Here is an 18479-nt window from a genome sequence, read left to right on the forward strand (position 1 = left end):
GTGCTGCCAGGGAGGGAAAGCAGACACCAGGTCTCCATCTCGGCTCCCTGGCATTTGGGTGGATCACTACTGGAGGGTCTTGTATTTGGCAGTCATTTGCTGGGACAGAGGTGGGGCTGCTTATGGGAGGCACTGGCATCTCATGGGTGGGACCAGGATGCTGCCAAATAACGACCCCCCAACAGTGAACTGCCCCATCCTCCACGAAGTCCCAGACTTTTACAGTGGGAGTTGTGGAGCTAAAAACAGGGTGTTTGGGTAATGAATGCAGCCTGTCTGCTCCCTTCTCCAGGCTAAATTATTCCAATCCTGTCAGCAGTTTTCCATAAGCGGTGTCTGCCAGGATCTCCCTCATCTGTGCACACGGAGGATTAATCGTCTTGAGTCCTCCCTCTGGTGCTCAGCGTCCAGAGCTGAGCCCACACTTATACCAGCACAGAGTCAGCGCTGAGGCCCCGGGAGAGTGGCGTGGCTGCTGTAGAGGGAGCATGTGTTGGGATGCATTCAGGCCACAGCTCTCAGACAACACATGCTCATCTCAGGGCAGACGGGACACGAGGCCATGCACTGTTTGCGGGTACTGAAATCGACAGCTGAATTCTTATCACCAGCTGAATCGTCTTACTCAGACGTCACATCTCATCCCAAATCCACCATCTTGGTCCACAAGGGCAGGAGCCAGCAACTGGATCTCCCATCCCTGTGAAATACTTTCTTCTCACTGGCCCGGGAGCTTTCCCGGATCACCTTCTCAGTGCGAGGTCTGTGCCAGGCACTTGCAGGGCAAAGGGTTCCTGTCGTTGAGGAGCTTCTGCTCTTACGGGGGACACAGGCCAGTAGACAGGTGCAGATGTGATGTGCAGGTAGGCAGGTGTGATGGTCAGGTAGACAGGGGCGGCGTGCTAAAGGTAGAGGGAACAAACGGAGCCTTGGGGACACCTTACTTTATGCAAAGGCATGTGCCTGGCTGCACGGGGACCTGTCCTGCTGGCAGGAGGCCAGTGGACCCTGGGTGACGTTGGATAGGTGGAAGAGCAGTGACTGAAACTGAGCCATCCAGCCTATCACCGTGTTAGAGAGGGGAGACTTCTAGGAAAGCTCTGCTTTCTCAGATGGGCCATGAACATGTCACCTGTCTGCTGCTCTCTGGTCCTCTAGCCGGGCATTGTCAGGGACCGACACTGTGCCGGGAGCCATGGCCACTTGCCGAGACAGTCAGTGCTAAAATACAGACTGGCCCCCGCCCCCAGGGGCCTGCAGCAGCGGGGATGTCCCATAGCTTGTAGGGACCAGGCCCTGGTTAGCCCTCCCCTGGTTAGTATGCAGTTTCCGGAGCAAACGCAACACGGCAGAGGCCCACATTTGAATGGTGTCCCTCTCACTTGTTTTCCTAGAACTGCTGTGGATTGACTGGAAAACTCCCCGTCTCAACACCCACGAAACAGAGTTACCAGAACCAGGAATAGAAAGACACCCACGGCTTTTTAAGCAGGTCAGCGGGGTGGCTGAAAGCCCCAACTTCCCTCAGACTCACTCGCGGGACACTGGGACGGCAGAGCAATTAGACACACAGTTGCTACTGAGAAAAAAAAGTAGCAAATGCTGCTAGATTTAAATTTTTCTTGTTTGTTAAACTGGACTCTGGCCAAGTTATAAAACGGAAGATTTAGATTTTAGAAGGAAATGCAATAGCCTGCTGGTTCGAGAGTGACAGCAGGTCTTGCAGAAACCAATGTTGTTATGCAACACTGACTGAGGGCAAAGAGTCCCTTGTGCAAATCTGTGCCCTGTGCTCTGATCAGATACAACCAGGATGAGATCTGAAAGCTTCCTGGCGTTGTTATTGTCATCACCACAGTACATGTGCCCCTGGGTCCACTCCCCCAATGAGACAGAACTTGGTGGGTTCGTCCTGTATGCTCCCAGAGACCCCTAAGTATTTCCCTCCAGGATGAAACATCTTTAGCTAAAATTGCTGCAAGTGAGATTGCAGGTGACCAGTTCTGTTTGCATCTCCCCACAGAAGGGCAGGGCGGTCCCTGCTTCCTCCCCATGGGTGGAACAGATCTCACCTCTGTGGGGACCTGCATGACCAAAGGAACCACTGCTGTGCCCAGAAAAGGCAGGTGTCTGCTCCAGTGAAGAGTGCTTAGACACACAGGGGCCTGCACTGGGGAGGCACCCACTGAGGAGACTCACAGGGGAGGGTCCTGAGCCTGGATGGTCAGTTGGATGTAGCTGGACCATCAGCCCAGCAGCATGGCTTACTCTGCAAATGAGCCTTGCAGCAGCTCACCTGTGCCGTGTGGTGCTGTGTTGTGTTGCAGCGGCTCACCTGTGCCGTGTGGTGCTGTGTTGTGTTGCAGCGGCTCACCTGTGCCGTGTGGTGCTGTGTCCTGTTCACCTGGGTGGCTGTTTGCTTAGTTCTGAAACCAGGGATGTTAGCTAATTTGATAAAACACAGGTAGGGAACTGCCTGGGGCGGTGCTGTCAGAAATGATTCCACCACAGCCCACAGATTCAGGCCTGATCACGGCCAGCCTGAACCTGGAGCAGCGGTGTAGCTGCGACGAGTTTGCTAAGACGCTGCACCGAGGACGCAGCCCAGAGAAACACGGGTGTTGCTGGTTTGGAGCTGCGGGCAGCAGATTTCGTGTTGTCAATGAACAGCTGGATATTATGGGGCAATTCTCTTCACAGGGATTTCTCACCAGTCTGATGGTTTGCTGTGTAGGTGCCTGTGTGCATGTGTGTGAGTGTGGCCACAGTAAGTGTGTATAGGTGACTGTGTGTGAGCGTGTGTGCATGTGTGGGTGCATGTGTTTCCAGGTGAATGTGTGTGTAGGTGAGTGCAAGTGTGCACACATAGGTGTGTAGCTGAGTGTGTGCATGTAGGTGAGTGTACTGAAATAGCTGAGTCTGTAATGTTCAGTGAGAAGAGAGGTGAAGGCCAGTTGACAGAGCAGGTGGCAGGAGGTTGGGATAATAGTGGAGTCTAACCAGCGAGTGACAGGATTTGGGGGAGTTCTGAGGCCTCTCTGGGCAGTGAGTCCCTCACCTCAAATGAAGGGAGGTGGATGGGGCTCTGCTGCCAGAACCTGTTGGAAACTCGGGCTCAGGCCCCACCCCCACTCCACCCCCTTTACAAGATGCCTGGGATCCATCCTAGAGAAAGTTCCAGAAGCTGCCCCCGCCCCATGTCTGTCTCTCCTGCTCTACATTTATTGGATTCTATGAAAAGAACAGAGGCTCTTAAAAGGCTATAAAGGGACTGGCTGAGCAAGTGAGCATCGCACAAATGTTAACGTTTGCTCACCTAGTGATTGCTGGGGGCCAGTGCAGGTGGGGGCGGCAGGGTGTCTGGGGCTGCTTCTGGGCTGAGAGAGCAAGGCAGCTGTTAAACAGCCATTATTAAAGGTTAACTTTCATAAACCTACCGTGACAGAAACACATTAAAGAACAAAGCTCATCAACTCCCATGTCCTGCATGTTCTTATTCTCTTTGCTGGTGAGGTCACTGTGTCGGTCTGAAACTGGCCCAGGTGGGGGTTCACTCCATAGAGGTCAGCAGATGTGACAAGTCAGCCCCTGCCGATGGCGGGGGCCTCACCTGCGGCCGCCTGTCTACCTGTCCACCTGCCTGTCCACCCACGCTCCCTCCGGCCTGAGTGCCTCCCTCTCCCAGGAACCTGCTGGGCACCCTGCTTCCCCCTGGCTTTCCACAGGGCCAGGCTCAGCTAGGCAGCCCCAGAAAGCTAGGTCAGTGGGAGGTTCAGGGTCTCAGGCCATCTGCACATCTGGCTGCCAACAGGAGGCCACTTACTATTCCCACCCCAGAGGGGAGGCAGCTCCTCAGCAATGATGCTCACGGCTGTGAACTGGGCAGCAGGTGTCGCTGCTCTGCTCCGCTCCACCCCAAAGACACGCAGCTGGGCAGGGCCGCTCCACCCCAAAGACACACAGCTGGGCAGGGCCGCTCCACTCCAAAGACACACAGCTGGGCAGGACCGGCCTCCGTGGTCTCTCCCTGGCCTCTCCCTACCCTGTGTACCCGGGTGGGGCACGCCTTCCAGGGACCCAGCGCCTGGCTCAGTGCTCAGTGAATGTGTGCACGCTTGGTCCTCACAGGGCGGCTGCCTTGTCTGGGATTGAGACCATCCACAGAGAAGGGGAGAGGCAGCTGCCCCCACTCACCTCGATATGGCCCTCCACCGGGTGGGTGCTCACAGCACTCTCCGCAGGGTTGATGGGGCATGTCGGGTGATTGCCAGGGTGGGGGTCCCTGAGGCCCCAAGGTCCCTGGTCTAAGGTGGCAGGAGCCACGGCCTCCACCCTCCAGTGGGCTAAGCTCCTGTCTGCCCCAAGCTTGCTGAGGGCAGGGCTCCAGAGGGTGAGCGCTTGCCGTCCTTCTGCTGAGGCTGCTGGAACTCACCAGGCTCCCATGGAAGCTCACATGCTCTGTACTGCAGGGACAGCCTGAGCCCCAGCTGTCCCCTGGGTGTGCATGCATGTGTGTACATGTGTGTGCATGTGCACGAGGTGGGAAAGAGGCTTACCCCCACCTCCTCTCCGCTGGTGTGTCCCAGAGGGTCTGGAGCCACATCCGGGGTGGTTTGTCTCTGCGGCTGAGACGCAGGACAGCAGACAGTATCCTGCCTGGGGTGGAACAGCTCCACCCAGTCACATCAACAGGTCACAAAACTGAAAACAGAAGACCCTCCGAGAAGGACCAGCTGCTCCACCCCAAAGCGCTGGGACCTGCTCTCCTGCTTGGGCTCCTTCCCGGCTCTCGGCCTGCGTTTGAGCACGGGCAGCATTGCTGGGGTTTGCCTGAGCCCCTCAGGAACAGGGGCTTGTCCAGAGACACGCCCAGAACAGGGACAAGGACACCCTGAGGTTGGGCCAGTTGCCTGGAAATTGTCACAGTGAGACCTATACTTGGCCTCCAAGAATGGCACAGGAGCCACCAGGCCTGCCATGTCCTCCCCCAAGTGTGGGAGAAAGGAAATGACCTTTATGCAGAGTGGAGGGATTCTCCGGATGAGGACAGTCTGGAAGTGCCACGGTCACACCTGTGGAGGGGAGAGTTCTGCATGGTGTCCGGGGGCACGATGCTCACAAATGCCGACAGCCTGACAGCTTAGGGAAGGAGCCTCGTAGGCTCTTAGGTGGGAGAGCAGCCTGGTCACGCTCCCTCCTGCATCTCCTGGGACGTCACACCCAGCAACCGCCTTGCCACCTCGCGAGGCAGGCACATCGCAGGTCACACACTCCTGGTCTCTGGTGTCCTCCACCGTAGCCGACGTCTGGCAGGGATCACAGAGGAGGACACCAAGGGGCTGCCTCAAAGGAGGCGAGAGGGTTCACCCCAGAACCACCGGTCGTGCTGACCGGATCAGCCCAGAGGTCTGGGAACAACGGGATTTGAGGACAGGCCATCCTATGACCCACATAGCTGGCTGCTATGTGTGCATGACGAACCCCGTTCCACATGCCATTGAGGGGTGCAGTGCTGCCCTCTGCTTCCGTAGGTCCGCACATCTAGTTCCTTAAGCCAAATAACCTTCCACATTCTTAGTGCTTTGCTGCACACTTCTGAAAAATGTCCCCATAACGGGGACCCACAGCCGTGGCTGGCTGACAAAAAACTCCCAAGGCTGGGACCCCTCAGCACCTCCCGGCACACCGAGTCCCCTGCTCTACAAGCTGTGACAGGGACAGGCTCAGGGGTGGGCGGGCGCCCCACGAGGTACGGAGAGCCCACTTGCTGCCGCAACACACCAGACAGAAGAGCTTACAAAAAGGACTTTTATTAAATGGAGGAGAGACCTGTTTGGTGGGTCAGATATGAAATATACAAAACTTTACATCAGATCTGAGGAGCAGGAGCGGACGCCGGACTGTGTTGGAACCTGGTCCCGGAAACATAGGGACACAAGTTCCAGGGACCCGGGCGTCGCTCAGAATCGAGCCCTGAGGGTCACAGAGGGGCTCTCAGGCCTGTCCACGTGTGAACACGGCCTCTCAGAAATCCCTGCACATCTGGTAACTTCAGTGTGAAAAGCACAGGGCGCCAGGTTCCTGCCACGCCTGTCTCGTCGGAGCCCCGCCTTCGCCCTGAATGGTATGCCATGGAATTTAAAGGAAAACACCCTCCAGGCCCCTACACATGACAGGAACCACAGTCCTGCGCGGCCGAGCTCCACAAGATCTTTGGCATGGCCCACGCTTCCTGTCATGGTTACGAAAAAAGTAGACTTTCCGGTAGTAAAACTTCTCAAAACACCCATTTCTGCAAAATGTTTCTGTATGTGGAGCTTTGCGAAAGAGACACGTCTTCCTGGAGAGAAGGAACCCCCACGTGAGGGCCAGCACGGGACGTCTAGGTGTCGCAGGAGGGGAGATGACATGTGCGCCCACCCTGGGGAGCTGTGCAGGTCACATGAGGTCGAGCTCCGCCTCCAGCGCCGCCGCCATTTCGTCTGCCTCCGAGCTGCTCCCCTCCTCGTCCTCACAGCTGGACTCCCTGCTGGACTCGCTGGCCGCGTCCTCATCGTTCAGCTTCCTCTTGTGGCCCCTGAAAGAGAAGCACTTGCTATGAGATGCTCCCACACAGCACCTGTCCCTGTGAGGCGGTCTGTATGCCAGGGGCTTGCAAATGCCAAGGGGCTTCCAGTCTCAAAATGGGAGCAAACCACAGTTCTGAGGTGGAGGACACAGCCAGGGCCACCCGACCCAGGACCACAACACAGGCTCTCTCTGCTTCCTTCACTGCGCATTTCAAAGGACTGCGACGTGGTTGGACGACAGAAGAAACAACGCTGGCGTCAGTGATGCACCAGAAGTCATGAAACCACTACAACAAAAGGCCCATTGGAACCCCAGAGAACATAAAGGACAGAAAGAAAAGCGGCAGAGGAGTGAGAAGCCCGTGCTCCCTGTCAGCTCCAAGGCCTTGGCTGCCGTTGAACAAACAGGCTGGAAAAGGGCTTAGGACAGGCCAGCACCTGCCCCCGCAGGAGCTCAGGCGTGAGCGGGGCCTCCAGTCACTCTAGGTGGCTTCAGGCCTCAATCGGCCCACACGGAGCGGGTCCAGTTGCAGACGGGTGGATTGTAGGCAGGCCAGGTGCTGGGCCAGGACGAGTGATGCGCTTGTCCAGCCCACCTTGGAGCTGCCGCCTCTCTTCCTAACACATGGCAGGCGCTGTGCATGGCCATGGGACCCCGCACTACCTTCCACCTAAGAGCCAGGACAAAGCGCTCTCCACAGGGCTCCAGATGGTGTCGGCTCTGATAATACAAAGAGCCACCACACACGCGCAGGCCCCAGGCCCCAGGGAAGATGGGTGAGCCTTGCAGACTCGGAGACAGGCCCATCCCAGGGGGCGCCCTGGCAGCCCACTGTTTCCTCAGGCAGCTGTCACAATTACTTGGATAAACAATAAACTGCAACCACACCGGCACATTACATTACCAGCCGATGCCATCACCCTTCTTTTCAAAAATTGTTATTTTTTGCTAATCTTCACCCGAGGATGTTTTTTCCATTGACTTTTAGAGAGAAGGGAAGGACGGAGGGCGGGAGGGAGAGATTGGTTGCCTCCCACACTCGCCAACCAATGAGCAACACCGGCAAGGGCGCTAATCACCCTTGCTATGGCCCTGCAGACCACTCAGTTCCCTGATGAACCTGCAGACTTGAAGAGAGGATGCGGTGAGATCCCGCCAGCCCGTGAACAGCTCATGGCTCTCCCTCTGCGCCGAGACGGATACTCAGCCACAGCTTGAAAACGGTACCTGAGGAACCCACCTTGTCCTGCCTTTACCCTGACACGGGACCGCGCAGTGCCGCTCGTGTCACAGGCCTGAAAGATCTCTTGGAGAGACTGCTCAGATGGTAATTACCTGTGACAGGCACTGTATAGAGCTAGGCAAACACAGCATGTGTGCAAGAACAGCATACATGTAACACAACAATGTAACATGTTTCAATCACACGTAACTATATACAGCACACATGTGCAGTGTAAGCGAACACACAAACTGCAGCAGACCCACCATATGAAACCACAACTGCTGATGTTAGGAAAGCCGTGTAATTTATTTACGTAACAGAAGAAACACTATCAGCAAGGTCAGGAGGCCTTTGCCGAGGGCTCTGCACCTGCAGAGAAAAGAACATGCCCTGGGTGGACGAGGAACTCAGGCATCTGTCCCCATCATAGATCTCGTTTCAAGTCCTGGCCCGCCCACCTGCGGGCGGGGACACGGGACCCATGAGGTCACTCTATAGTGTGATGCGTGGACATGTGGTCTGTCTCCCATCTCTGGGAGGCCACGTCTGGGACAGAGGAAGGACCATCTGAATCTGATTGGCAGGCTCTGCTCCCGAGGTGGCACTGGGCAGCGTGTTTGCGTCTGTGGATTTTGGATCCTGGTCAACTCCATGTGCCCACACCTGAGTCTGTGCCTTTTGATCATGTGATCTCTATCACTCCATCTCCAAGTCTGCTAATTCTTCTGCAGGTTCAAATCAACTCTGGGGCCCTCTGGTGGATTTCCATTTAGGTATTACACTTTTTAGCTGCAGCGTTCCTGTCTGATAGCGTCTGCTAGATGAGGCCTTGTCAATAATTCATTCCGTCTATACTGGCTTCTCTGAAGCCTCAGTCTGTGACCTCCGACACCTGCTTGCCTGCGGCTGTCTTCCTGTGTGGGTCAGACTCTGCTGTCTCTACGTAATGTTTTTGCTAGAAAGTGGACATTTTAGTTCCCATGTTGTAGCAGCCCTGGGTCCTGGCCTCCTCTCCCTCCAGACTTGTTACTGTTGCTGTTTAGTGACTGGCTGGACTGTTTTGGTGAAATCGCTGTCCCCAAAGTGTGGGCTCTCTGGGCTCAGCCTCGGGCATGGGCACAGCCCTTAGACAAAGGCAGGAAAACAATGACACCACTTTTGATCTGTCGTGTGCTGAGGCAGGTGTGGAAAATGAGCACTGTCATTTGTTCTGAGGGGAGTCTGAATTGGCACCACCTTCCACAGAGGACAACCGTCAGCAGCTGCAGGTTAAAAGTGCAAACACCTTTTGACTGGCAATTCTGCTTTCAGAAATCCACCGAGTGATACACTCTAGTGCATGGGGCAGTCCCCATAGCACTGACTGTGGCAGAAGAGACTGGACACGGTGCAACTGTGTACACAGATGTGATGAATGCCCAGGGGTCCACTGAAGACAACAGGGCACGGCAGTAGCAGGCATGACGGTGCGTAACCACGGCTCCAGTGGGGAAGCGAGTGAGGAACTGACAATCCTCAGTGAAGTTCTGCATTTCCTCCATTTTAGAGATGACAAACCCCCAGTGTATTAAGGCGAAACTGCCAGGTCAATCCACCACCATTAGAAACACCTTCCACACCCATGTCCACATGGAAACATGGGGTCGATGCTTGAGCACAGGTGGGTGGGCCGGATGCATGCCAGGAATTCAGCCCCTGAGAATGGGGTAGTTTTCCTGGTTTACCACCGGCCAGATGGGACGGCCACAGTGCCAAGACTGACATTCTTGGCACTCGGAGAACAGTCTTTGGTGAGGGAAACGGCTGAGACCACTGTCAACCGGGCATGAAGGAAACTGCTCCTTTCCACCCTTCTGACCTGTCGTCTTCACTCGGCCACCGACTCTACAAAGAATCTGAAGGAAGTCTTACGTGACTTTCAGGTCACCCTGAAGCCATGCCTCCAGGCAAAGGCAAGCGCAGTGCCCTCTGGGAAAGCTCTGGTTTGGGCAAATGCTTTCCAAATGCACTGACTTATCTCAGGGACTGACCTCCGAGAGCCGAAGCCCGGCTGCCGTGCACACAGAACAGGCATGTGGTGGCTGTTGATCTGAAGGAGAACGAGTCAGTTCTTGGCACAGAAGCAAAAACACACCCTTTCTGCTTCCGACAAAACACACTGCTAAGTTCAGTGGCATTCAGATTCCTCAGAACAGCTTGGCCCGCGGGAGTGGCACAATGTACTGCCAACCGCACGTGTGGCATCAGCACGGGCCGTGCCATCACACACGGAAGTCGTCACGAACCGAAACAATCCACACATGAACAACAAAAACCCCAATAGCACTTTTTACTGAATTTCAAATAAAACAGTGTGTTCAGCTCAGCAGCACTTAGCCCAGCTGGAGCACCCGTGGTCCACCTCCGCCCCAAAGGACAGAGCCTGCAGGCTGTGGCCAGTCCTCTTGGGGTCTTTGAGAAAACACTTCGTTTCTCTTTCTGAGAGAAGACAGTGCCAGGTTAAAAACTCCTAACCAGAGCACATGCCACAGATCAATGAGATAACAACTCACGTTAGGACACCACTCGGCAAGGCCCCGTCCTCATGTCCCTCCCCCAGAAACGCAGGGGATGCTCGCAGAAATGAAGACGCAGCGAGCAGTGACTGTGTGCGGCTCGTCATCTCCCAGCACAGACTGAACACGTTAGCTGGGCAGCTCGGCCTCAGAGCCGCTCAGCTGAGTGGCCATCTCGAGGGAGGTGTGTGTGTGTGTCTGAGAAACTCCTGAAGCTGGAACAGGGACAATCTGTCCCCACTTGTGGCTGGAATTCCTGCCCAGCCGTGGCTGTCACTCACCCGGGCACACAACAGCATAGGGGTCAGACCTGAAGGGCGTGAAGGGCCTCAGCCAATAAAAGGCCCGCAGAATCAAATTCAGTTCTGGGTGAGCTCATGGGACGGTGGGGGCGCCATGAAAAACAGGAAGTGTCACATGTCAACCATGCCATCGGCCCAGGCCCGCTACCTGCATAGCAAGGTGTTCCTTCCAGGGCTCGGGGAAGGCTCCTGCGGTTGACACACGGGCCAGGCGCCCTTCAGGCGAGACCAGGACTGAGGGGCGGGCTGCCTGGATCACACTTGTAAACGCAGCAGCATGTGGGATAGACACAGCCCCTCCTGAAGGACAAACAGCTGCCTGAGCAACAACCGAAACCATAGTCTGGATAAAAACCACATCATCACGATGTAATACTCAGAAAATGTTCGCGTTTAAAAAAGCTGTATGTGAGTTGTTTCAGAAAGAAGAGAGTGACCCTGGCCCTCTCAGGACCACACAGCACCTTCGGGTCCCTTGCCCTCGACTGCAGCGGGTGACAACGATCCAGCCATCTGGTCTGTGAGCCCGGCGGAGACCTGCCTGTGATTGTGGAGCATCATGTCTGAGCAGAGGTGCCGCCACTCCGGGAGACAGTGTGGGGGCCTGGGCCCTGCTCCTGCCGAGCCCTCCCCCAGGGCAGCCCTCCTCATCCAACCCTCACTCTCACCACCCTCCCCGGGGCCCACCCTCACCTGGGCCCCCGGGTCTCTGGTGCACTCCTCTCGCTGGGTGACTTTGACTGGAGTGTGTGCTCCCTCTGGGCTGCTGGAGCCTTGGGCTCCCTGTGCTGAGGTGGTGCCCCATCCTGCTCCTCCTCCTGCTCCTCCGGCTTCTTCTTCTCGCTGTCGCTGTCATCGCTGCCTTCTCCTAAGATGTCGTCCACCTGCCAAAGAGCCAGGAGTCAGCTTACAGATCAGCTCGCTAAAGAACCGCACACACGTTCCCCTGGGGGAATGCGTTACCTAGCAGACACACTTTCAGCACACCCTGGGGCCACGTGTTCCATGCTACTTTATGCTTCCACGCTGGGCTGTGGTAAGCTTGGTCCAACACCAGCACTGAGGAACGTGGCGAGGCTCATGGGGGTGGGGGTGGGGGCACAGCCTGGGGGTCACTTCTGGGTGCATGACTCTGACAGGGATCTCATGTCTAGCGCACTGACTTCACGGTGAACGACTGGGTGTCCAGACGGCGGAGTCAGTGGAACCTGTGCCTGTTTTTTCCAAGAGGCCCCAGGTTGAACCATTTATGGACTTGCTGGGTGAGGCTGACGAGAGCAAACAGCCTCTGGCTGGCAGAGCTGGCCCGAGTGACTCGCCGACACCAGCACAGGCAGCGGGGAGAGAGGCCAGAGGCCGATGTCTGCAGCATTCACACCGCTTCGCCAGCACTGCCAGGACCCCACAAGTCATCACCCCAAGGCTAGGGCAGAGCATGCGAGGGCAGAGCCAGGCACCCCCGAACTGCATTGTTGGCACCATTGGTGCCAGTAACCAAGGGGCTGCTGGGCTCACTTCCCAGCTCAGCTCTGCTCCCAAGCACATGGAACTGGCTGATTCCAGTAATGCAGGGGTGGGGAACCCTTTTTTGCCAAGGGCCATCTGGATGTTTATAGCATCATTCATGGGCCATACAAAATTATCAACTTAAAAATTAGTCTGCTAGGATTCACCTGCTTGACCTTGGGAATGACCTGCGAGTTCTCCAAGTCCTTTAACTGGGAAGACAGGAGTAACAAGCGCAGATTCTAGCCAGCGCTCTGCTCTCCAGTGACGACTGGGACACTGTCATGGGCTCAACAAGTCTGCACCAGTACCTGTTTTCTCTGTCCCAAGTTAACCCTCGACAGAAAAGTGTGTGCCCTCTGCACGGAGCCTGCCACGGCGCGATTCCAGCTGAGCCCTGAGCCAGGGAGGATCCCCTAGTGCTCCCTCCTCACTCAGGGTCATGTGCACTCCCTCCCTCCCACCCCACACACCTGCCCTGAGGGGGTCAGGAGGCATTCTGAGGGCCCGGGAGCTTCTCTGAATGAAGTAGGACAATGGGCTGCAGGGCCTGCAGGGATACCACCAAGTAAAGCACCCCAGATGGTCAGGAAGCTAAAAATTCTGATTAAAGAGAGAGCTCCCAACACAGAGCAGCCTCGACCAGGAAGCAGCTCGCATCAATGTCAACACCTTCAGGCTCTCATCTCCAGCTTCCAACAGACCGACTGCAGACCCAGAAACAGCAGCAGAGCCCCCAGACTCACTGACGTTGTTACACACAGTGGAGGCTTTGCTCACAGGTTCTTAAGCATCACCCATGGTGCCGCTTGCAGACTCACCCGAGACGTCACTGACACTTACGTCCTGGTATATTTAATGGGTATATTTACTCTGTTTTGATAAAGCAAACCTCCTATTAGAATGTTCTATTAATTCTGTATCCTGAGAAGAGCCATCATTTGAGCAAAGGATCATGAATGTATTATGAACAATCCTAACCTATGACACAACTGGAACGAGGCCATGAGTGTGTGGCATCCCACCGTCCCCAAAGCTGCTCGTCTCAGCATTCTAAGGCCAGTGGAAAATGTGCTGTTTTATTCAGAGTTAACGACAGCCCAGCATTCTGCCAGCGCAGGGCAGACCTGCCGGCAAGCTGGGGAAGCAGCTCTTTGAGGAGTTCCCAGGTGTGCCAGCCCCGCACCCAACAGGGCTGTGTGGTGTGACGCCGTCAGGCTGAAATCATCTTCCGGGTCCCCAGGACCTCAGGAAGGCCCGGAGCCAACAACACCGGTGAAGCTGCACACGGACAGACTCTGGCCCATGCTGGCCTCTTGGGGCCGGGTGGCCACTTCAGGACACTTTGATTGGCTCGTCCCAAATGGCCCTTTAACTAACCAGATAGCAAATCCATGTATCACTTTCTCCAAGGACACGTATTAACACATGCGGACAGACCAGAGGCACGAGCTCACGGTGCTCACAGAAAGAAACAAGTTCAGCAGAGTGCCCATCTTATAAAATACAGGCCCTGGTCTCAGGACGGCAGAAAGCCCTCTGCTGAGCTGGAAGGGCTGCCTCTGCACAGCATGGGGCCGGGCGCCTCCCGATGCTGAGCCCCACAAACACCGATGACACAACTGGCCCTGGTTTGGCAAAAAGCTCTTTTTCTGAGTGAAGCACTATACACAACTCCCGGTTATACACACAGTATAACCACTTGGCACCAAAATGACTAATAGGAAATCACACTATACGTGCATATGCTTTATAATTTTTAAACAAAAGTAGAGATTCTGTCTCAGACCTGGGTTTGCAAGGACGCGGCTCTAAAATGCTGGTGTGCTGCCGGGTGCACTATGAGGACAAGTGTCTAAAACAGCTCTGGGGTCAGAAGGAAGTGGGCACGGAAATAATGGGACCGGGCTGCTGGGGCTGGAAGAGGCGTCTGAGCTCTGCACCCGGACTCAGGAGATACCAGATGTGGTGTGGAGTTCACAGCAGGCGAGTACACTGCAATCTCAACATAATCCCAGCCCAAGAGCCCCCTCTGGTGGCCTAACAATACAACAAGCCGAGTCATGGCATAGGTGAGCACTTCAGGACAATGCACAGGTGTGAGCACAGGTGAGCACCGGGACCTCAGAGCAAGGCACAGGTGAGCATAGGGACCTCAGGACATGGCACAGGTGAGCAAGCTCATGTTCACAGTCACACTTCCCAGGATTATCCATTTACTGAAAGGGATAGAGTACCACCACGTAACTAAACAAAACCATGCCAGGTGACCTGGGTAGATTCCTAGAACTTAACTGTATTTGCCACGAATGTTTTTCAGAGAGTCAACATAAGGAATTCATGCAAAAGACGCTGTGTTGACTAAGAGGTCACTGGTGGCTAAATCAGGATGGAATGTGCCCGCAGTGGTGAAGCTGAAGCAGCAGGTATCCTGACTCACCTCCAAGAACAGAATCTTATCTGAAAAAGGACGCTGGCAATAGGGGGGACACAACGGCTCTGATCCCGGTTTCTACTTGTTTCAACCTGTCCTCCCCTAGTGACAGGTGCTGGGGAGCAGCGTCACTGCCTCTGGGTCAGGACACGCCCCGCAGTCTGCATGCAGAGCGGTAGTTCGTGTTTATGCATCCCCCCGCATCTCACAGGACTGTTGCGACTCCTCTCCTATCTGAGGCTACCAGTGTGCGCGCAGAGCCCTCGTGTGATGCAGGAGGCGGCCGGCAGACCTCAGGCTGCACCTTTATGACCAGCACTTGCCGAGACGACGCGACAGAGGAGAGGTCCAGCCTGGTGTGGAGGCACCACTGGGTCTATGGTTCTCCTCGCTGGCCAGGCGACACCTACACTTGCGGGGGTTCTCTGAAACGCCCTGAGTGCTGGGTGGTCAGGAAAGGAGTGCAAATCCCCAGGAGGCTGTCTCATGGTGACAAATAGCAGACACACCCACTGGAAGGTGAGAGGGTTTCCTGACACCCTGGAGTCTCACGCGTGTCTCCTCCCAGGGAACAGACTCTGAAGGATGGGCCCCTCTGATGGAGCCACTGGCTGCCATAGATCCAGGGTGACCAGAGAGCCAGGAGCAGCTCTGCCCTCACTGCCCCTGCACAAGAGCCACATGTCCCTTCAGTGGATGCCAGCTGGGGCACGGGCCATCATGTTTGACTAAATTTTAAGGAAGAGCAGACTTCTCTCTGCTCAGCTGCTTGGGGCGGCTCTACGGGGCCTTCCCTATGGATGCAGCCTAGGGACAGCAGCCCAGAACAGCACCGCCTGCCACTCCCAGCACGCTCACGCCCCCACTTTTCCCAGACCTCTCGCCATGCCGTGGGGGAGGATGAGGACACGCCCCAGGCTCCCCAGGACCGAGGAGCCCCAGAAGAGGAGGAGCGTCAGCTCCCACTCAGTCAGGAAGTGCGGACCACACCCCCCACTTCCCAGGTCACCTGCCGCCCACAACACTGGCGTGGTTTCGTGGTGGAGATGAAACAGAACCCCCAGCCTCCTGACACACCCTCTATTCTCACTCCTGTGCTCTTTGGGAGAGTCCAGGATGTCTCTCGCCTTCAATTCCTCCTGTTCCCAACAGCAATGTTTAAGGTTTTAAGGCTAATTTTTATTTCTGTAAGAAAGATTAGTTTCAGAGTGAGTCATATGTAACGCTTTTATTTGACATTAAAATTTCAATCCCTTTGATATGAAACAAACAAGAGTTAAAAATGTTGTCACTGCCTGACAAACTGGGCAGTGTGTCTGTACGTCACAGCAGTGACTGACTGGGGGGATGGCCAGGAGGAGAACAGCGAGGGTCCCAGGTGTCCTCCTCCTAAGTGGACAGCATGCCTGTGGAAGGGACATCTAGACCTGGGCTTAGAGAAGTAGTGTTGAGGAAATTTTTTTTTTAATCTTCACCCAAGGACATTTTTCCCATTGATTTTCAGAGAGAGGGAAAGACAGAGAGAAATATCGATTTGAGAGAAACATATCTATTGGTTGCCTCCTGCAACCCTGACTAGGGACCGGGCTGGGGAGGAGCCTGCAACCAAAGTACGTGCCCCTGACCGGAATCAAACCCGGTACCCTTTGGTCCGCAGGCCGACGCTCTATCCACTAAGCCAAACTGGCTAGGGCAATGGTCAGCAAACTCATTAGTCAACAGAGCGGCAAACCGCGGCTCACGAGCCGCATGTGGCTCATGAGCCGCAGTTTGCCGACCACTGGGTTAGGGTGAGGAAATTCTTTTATTAGAGAAAACATCTTTATGAAACAATAGCTTGTGTACAGGCTCAATGTTCTCAGAGGCAGGTGATGGAAATTGAGGAATTGGGCCCGTAAAAACTGGGTTTAATGGTCACAAAAAAACTATCTCTGAGGATGGTAATCTGAGGCTCTGATGAGGTTCTATATGGAATAGACCATTTACATTTTCCTGCTGTTGTTGAAAATAAACTGAAATTCTGTATTCCTCCTCAGCACTCTGCCCAGCACTCCCAGTGAAACCGAGTGATCTGTCTGCATGGCACCATCGTGCCAGGCGGTGAGCACTGAGGCCAATGATCTGTCTCAGCACCTGTCCCACCCGGGGGCCTGCTAGGAGTCAATCGCTGCTCTGTTTACTGGATGTGTGACGTGGTTCTCTACATTGGCCCTTCAAAAAAACCAGCGCATGCTGTGCTAACAATGTACAAACGGAGACCCTGCTTGGCATGACCCTTCCCCCAAGGGACCTGGCCCGTGACAGGGTGTGGGGCATAAGGGCCAGGGGAGGACCCCAGGCCAGATGGGACCAAGGACAGGCTGATGTGAGAGCTGTGGTTTTTAGAGATGAACCAGGAGACAGACAATACTGACTTAACATGGCTGTTAGGCAGTATCCCTGGCCTCCACCTGCTCGATGCCAGGAGCACCCCCTTATCAATGACAAGCCCAGATGCTGTCAGGTTCCCTGGGGAAGGAGGGACTGGGAGGACCCACCATGGAATCACAAACCGATGGAATCACAAACCCGAGGTAGTGTTCTTATTGCTGAATGCTGCCGACACACTGATACATCACTTGATACTGTTGCCCATTTCGTTTCCTAGAAACAAAGTGCTAGTCCCAACCCACAGGCAGGATGCTGGGCCCCAGTGGAGCCGGCTGAGGGCACAGGCCCTGGCACGCTGAGGGTCTCACCTCTTTGTCCATACTCTCTAAATCCTCCTTACACAGAGTGTACAGCGGCATGGTCTCTGACATGCTGGGCTGTCGCTTTCTTCTAGAAGGACCAGGCTGTTCTCCATCAGGATTATCTGGCAGCTCTTCACCAAACATCTGCTGCTGATGAGGCTGAACAGCTCTGAAATGAACATTTTAGGTCCCACATGAGGGAAGGCACTTTTCCAGCACTGAATCAGATTCCTGACTCGGGACAGGTAAGTACACACACACACACACACACACACACACACACACACACACGCACAAGCACACGCACACACAAAGACCATCCTAGTTATGAACATGCTGCCTCATCTCACTAGCTCGAGGCTGCTGGTTTCCTCCTGTGAAGGCCAACACCCACCGCCACCCCAGAGCATCCACTGGGCTTCACTGGTTTTAGAACAAAGGGCAAATAGGAAGAGTGATGATGAAAAACGTCCTAGAGACCAGCAGGAACTGTTATTTACCCTCAAAATAAAGTTGAACAAGCTATAAGATTTAACAAAACAAAACTAACTACTTCTATACTATCCAGGCTATAAAAACAGGAAATGTGATGAAGTGAAGAAACAGATGCATCTGTCCACAGAGAACAGGAAAAGGTACCATGAATTCTGTATCCAAAGTTGGGTTAAACTATTAAATATTAATACAATAAACCAACCAGCAAAGACCAAGAGGCTCCACCCAAGAGCCGACATCACGCTCGTGTCAGAGATGTCCCACTACATTACAATTAGTTCTGTCTGAACCTGTTTCTGAAGCTTCCCTCTACACACACTCGTCTCAACGGTCAGATCTCATGGACACACTCTCACACCTGTCACGGCCATGGGAATTTCAGGGGCTCGTGAAAGCTGCAGTTACTCTCCTCTGGGCAGTTTTTGGAGTCAGCTGCTCTGTGGGGGCCTGGAACCAGACAGACACCACAGGTCCAATCACTGGGACACTGACAACATTGTAGTAAAACCTCATTCTTTTGAAGAAAAATGGAGGTATTAAGTCTAAACCACAAAATCAAAAAGCAGCAATTGTATTAGGCTAATCAAATATTATCTAAGGAAAGGAAGATTTTTTTAAACCTGGAAACATAAAGGACAACCTAAAGAATGCTGATCTTGG

General features: G+C 54.6%; 1 protein-coding gene across 4 annotated transcripts in view; it reads right to left on the reverse strand.

The window, feature by feature from the left end:
* Positions 1-5791: 5791 nt before the first annotated feature.
* The window catches only part of CTDP1 (CTD phosphatase subunit 1), a 35298-nt gene continuing 22610 nt past the window's right edge, over positions 5792-18479 (reverse strand). For 3 of the 4 annotated variants that reach the window (XM_080683702.1, XM_080683701.1, XM_080683704.1), the window contains exons 11-13: positions 17331-17493; positions 11346-11536; positions 5792-6577 (exon numbers count right to left, since the gene is read on the reverse strand). In XM_080683702.1, the coding sequence (XP_080539828.1) occupies positions 6439-6577; positions 11346-11536; positions 17331-17493 (493 nt within the window). In that variant the 3' untranslated portion in view covers positions 5792-6438. The remainder of the gene's footprint in view (positions 6578-11345; positions 11537-17330; positions 17494-18479) is intronic. The other variant, XR_013961390.1, reaches the window with a different exon arrangement.

Source organism: Plecotus auritus (genome assembly GCF_963455305.1).
Source record: "Plecotus auritus genome assembly, chromosome: 8".
In the NCBI taxonomy this organism is placed as follows: domain Eukaryota; kingdom Metazoa; phylum Chordata; class Mammalia; order Chiroptera; family Vespertilionidae; genus Plecotus; species Plecotus auritus.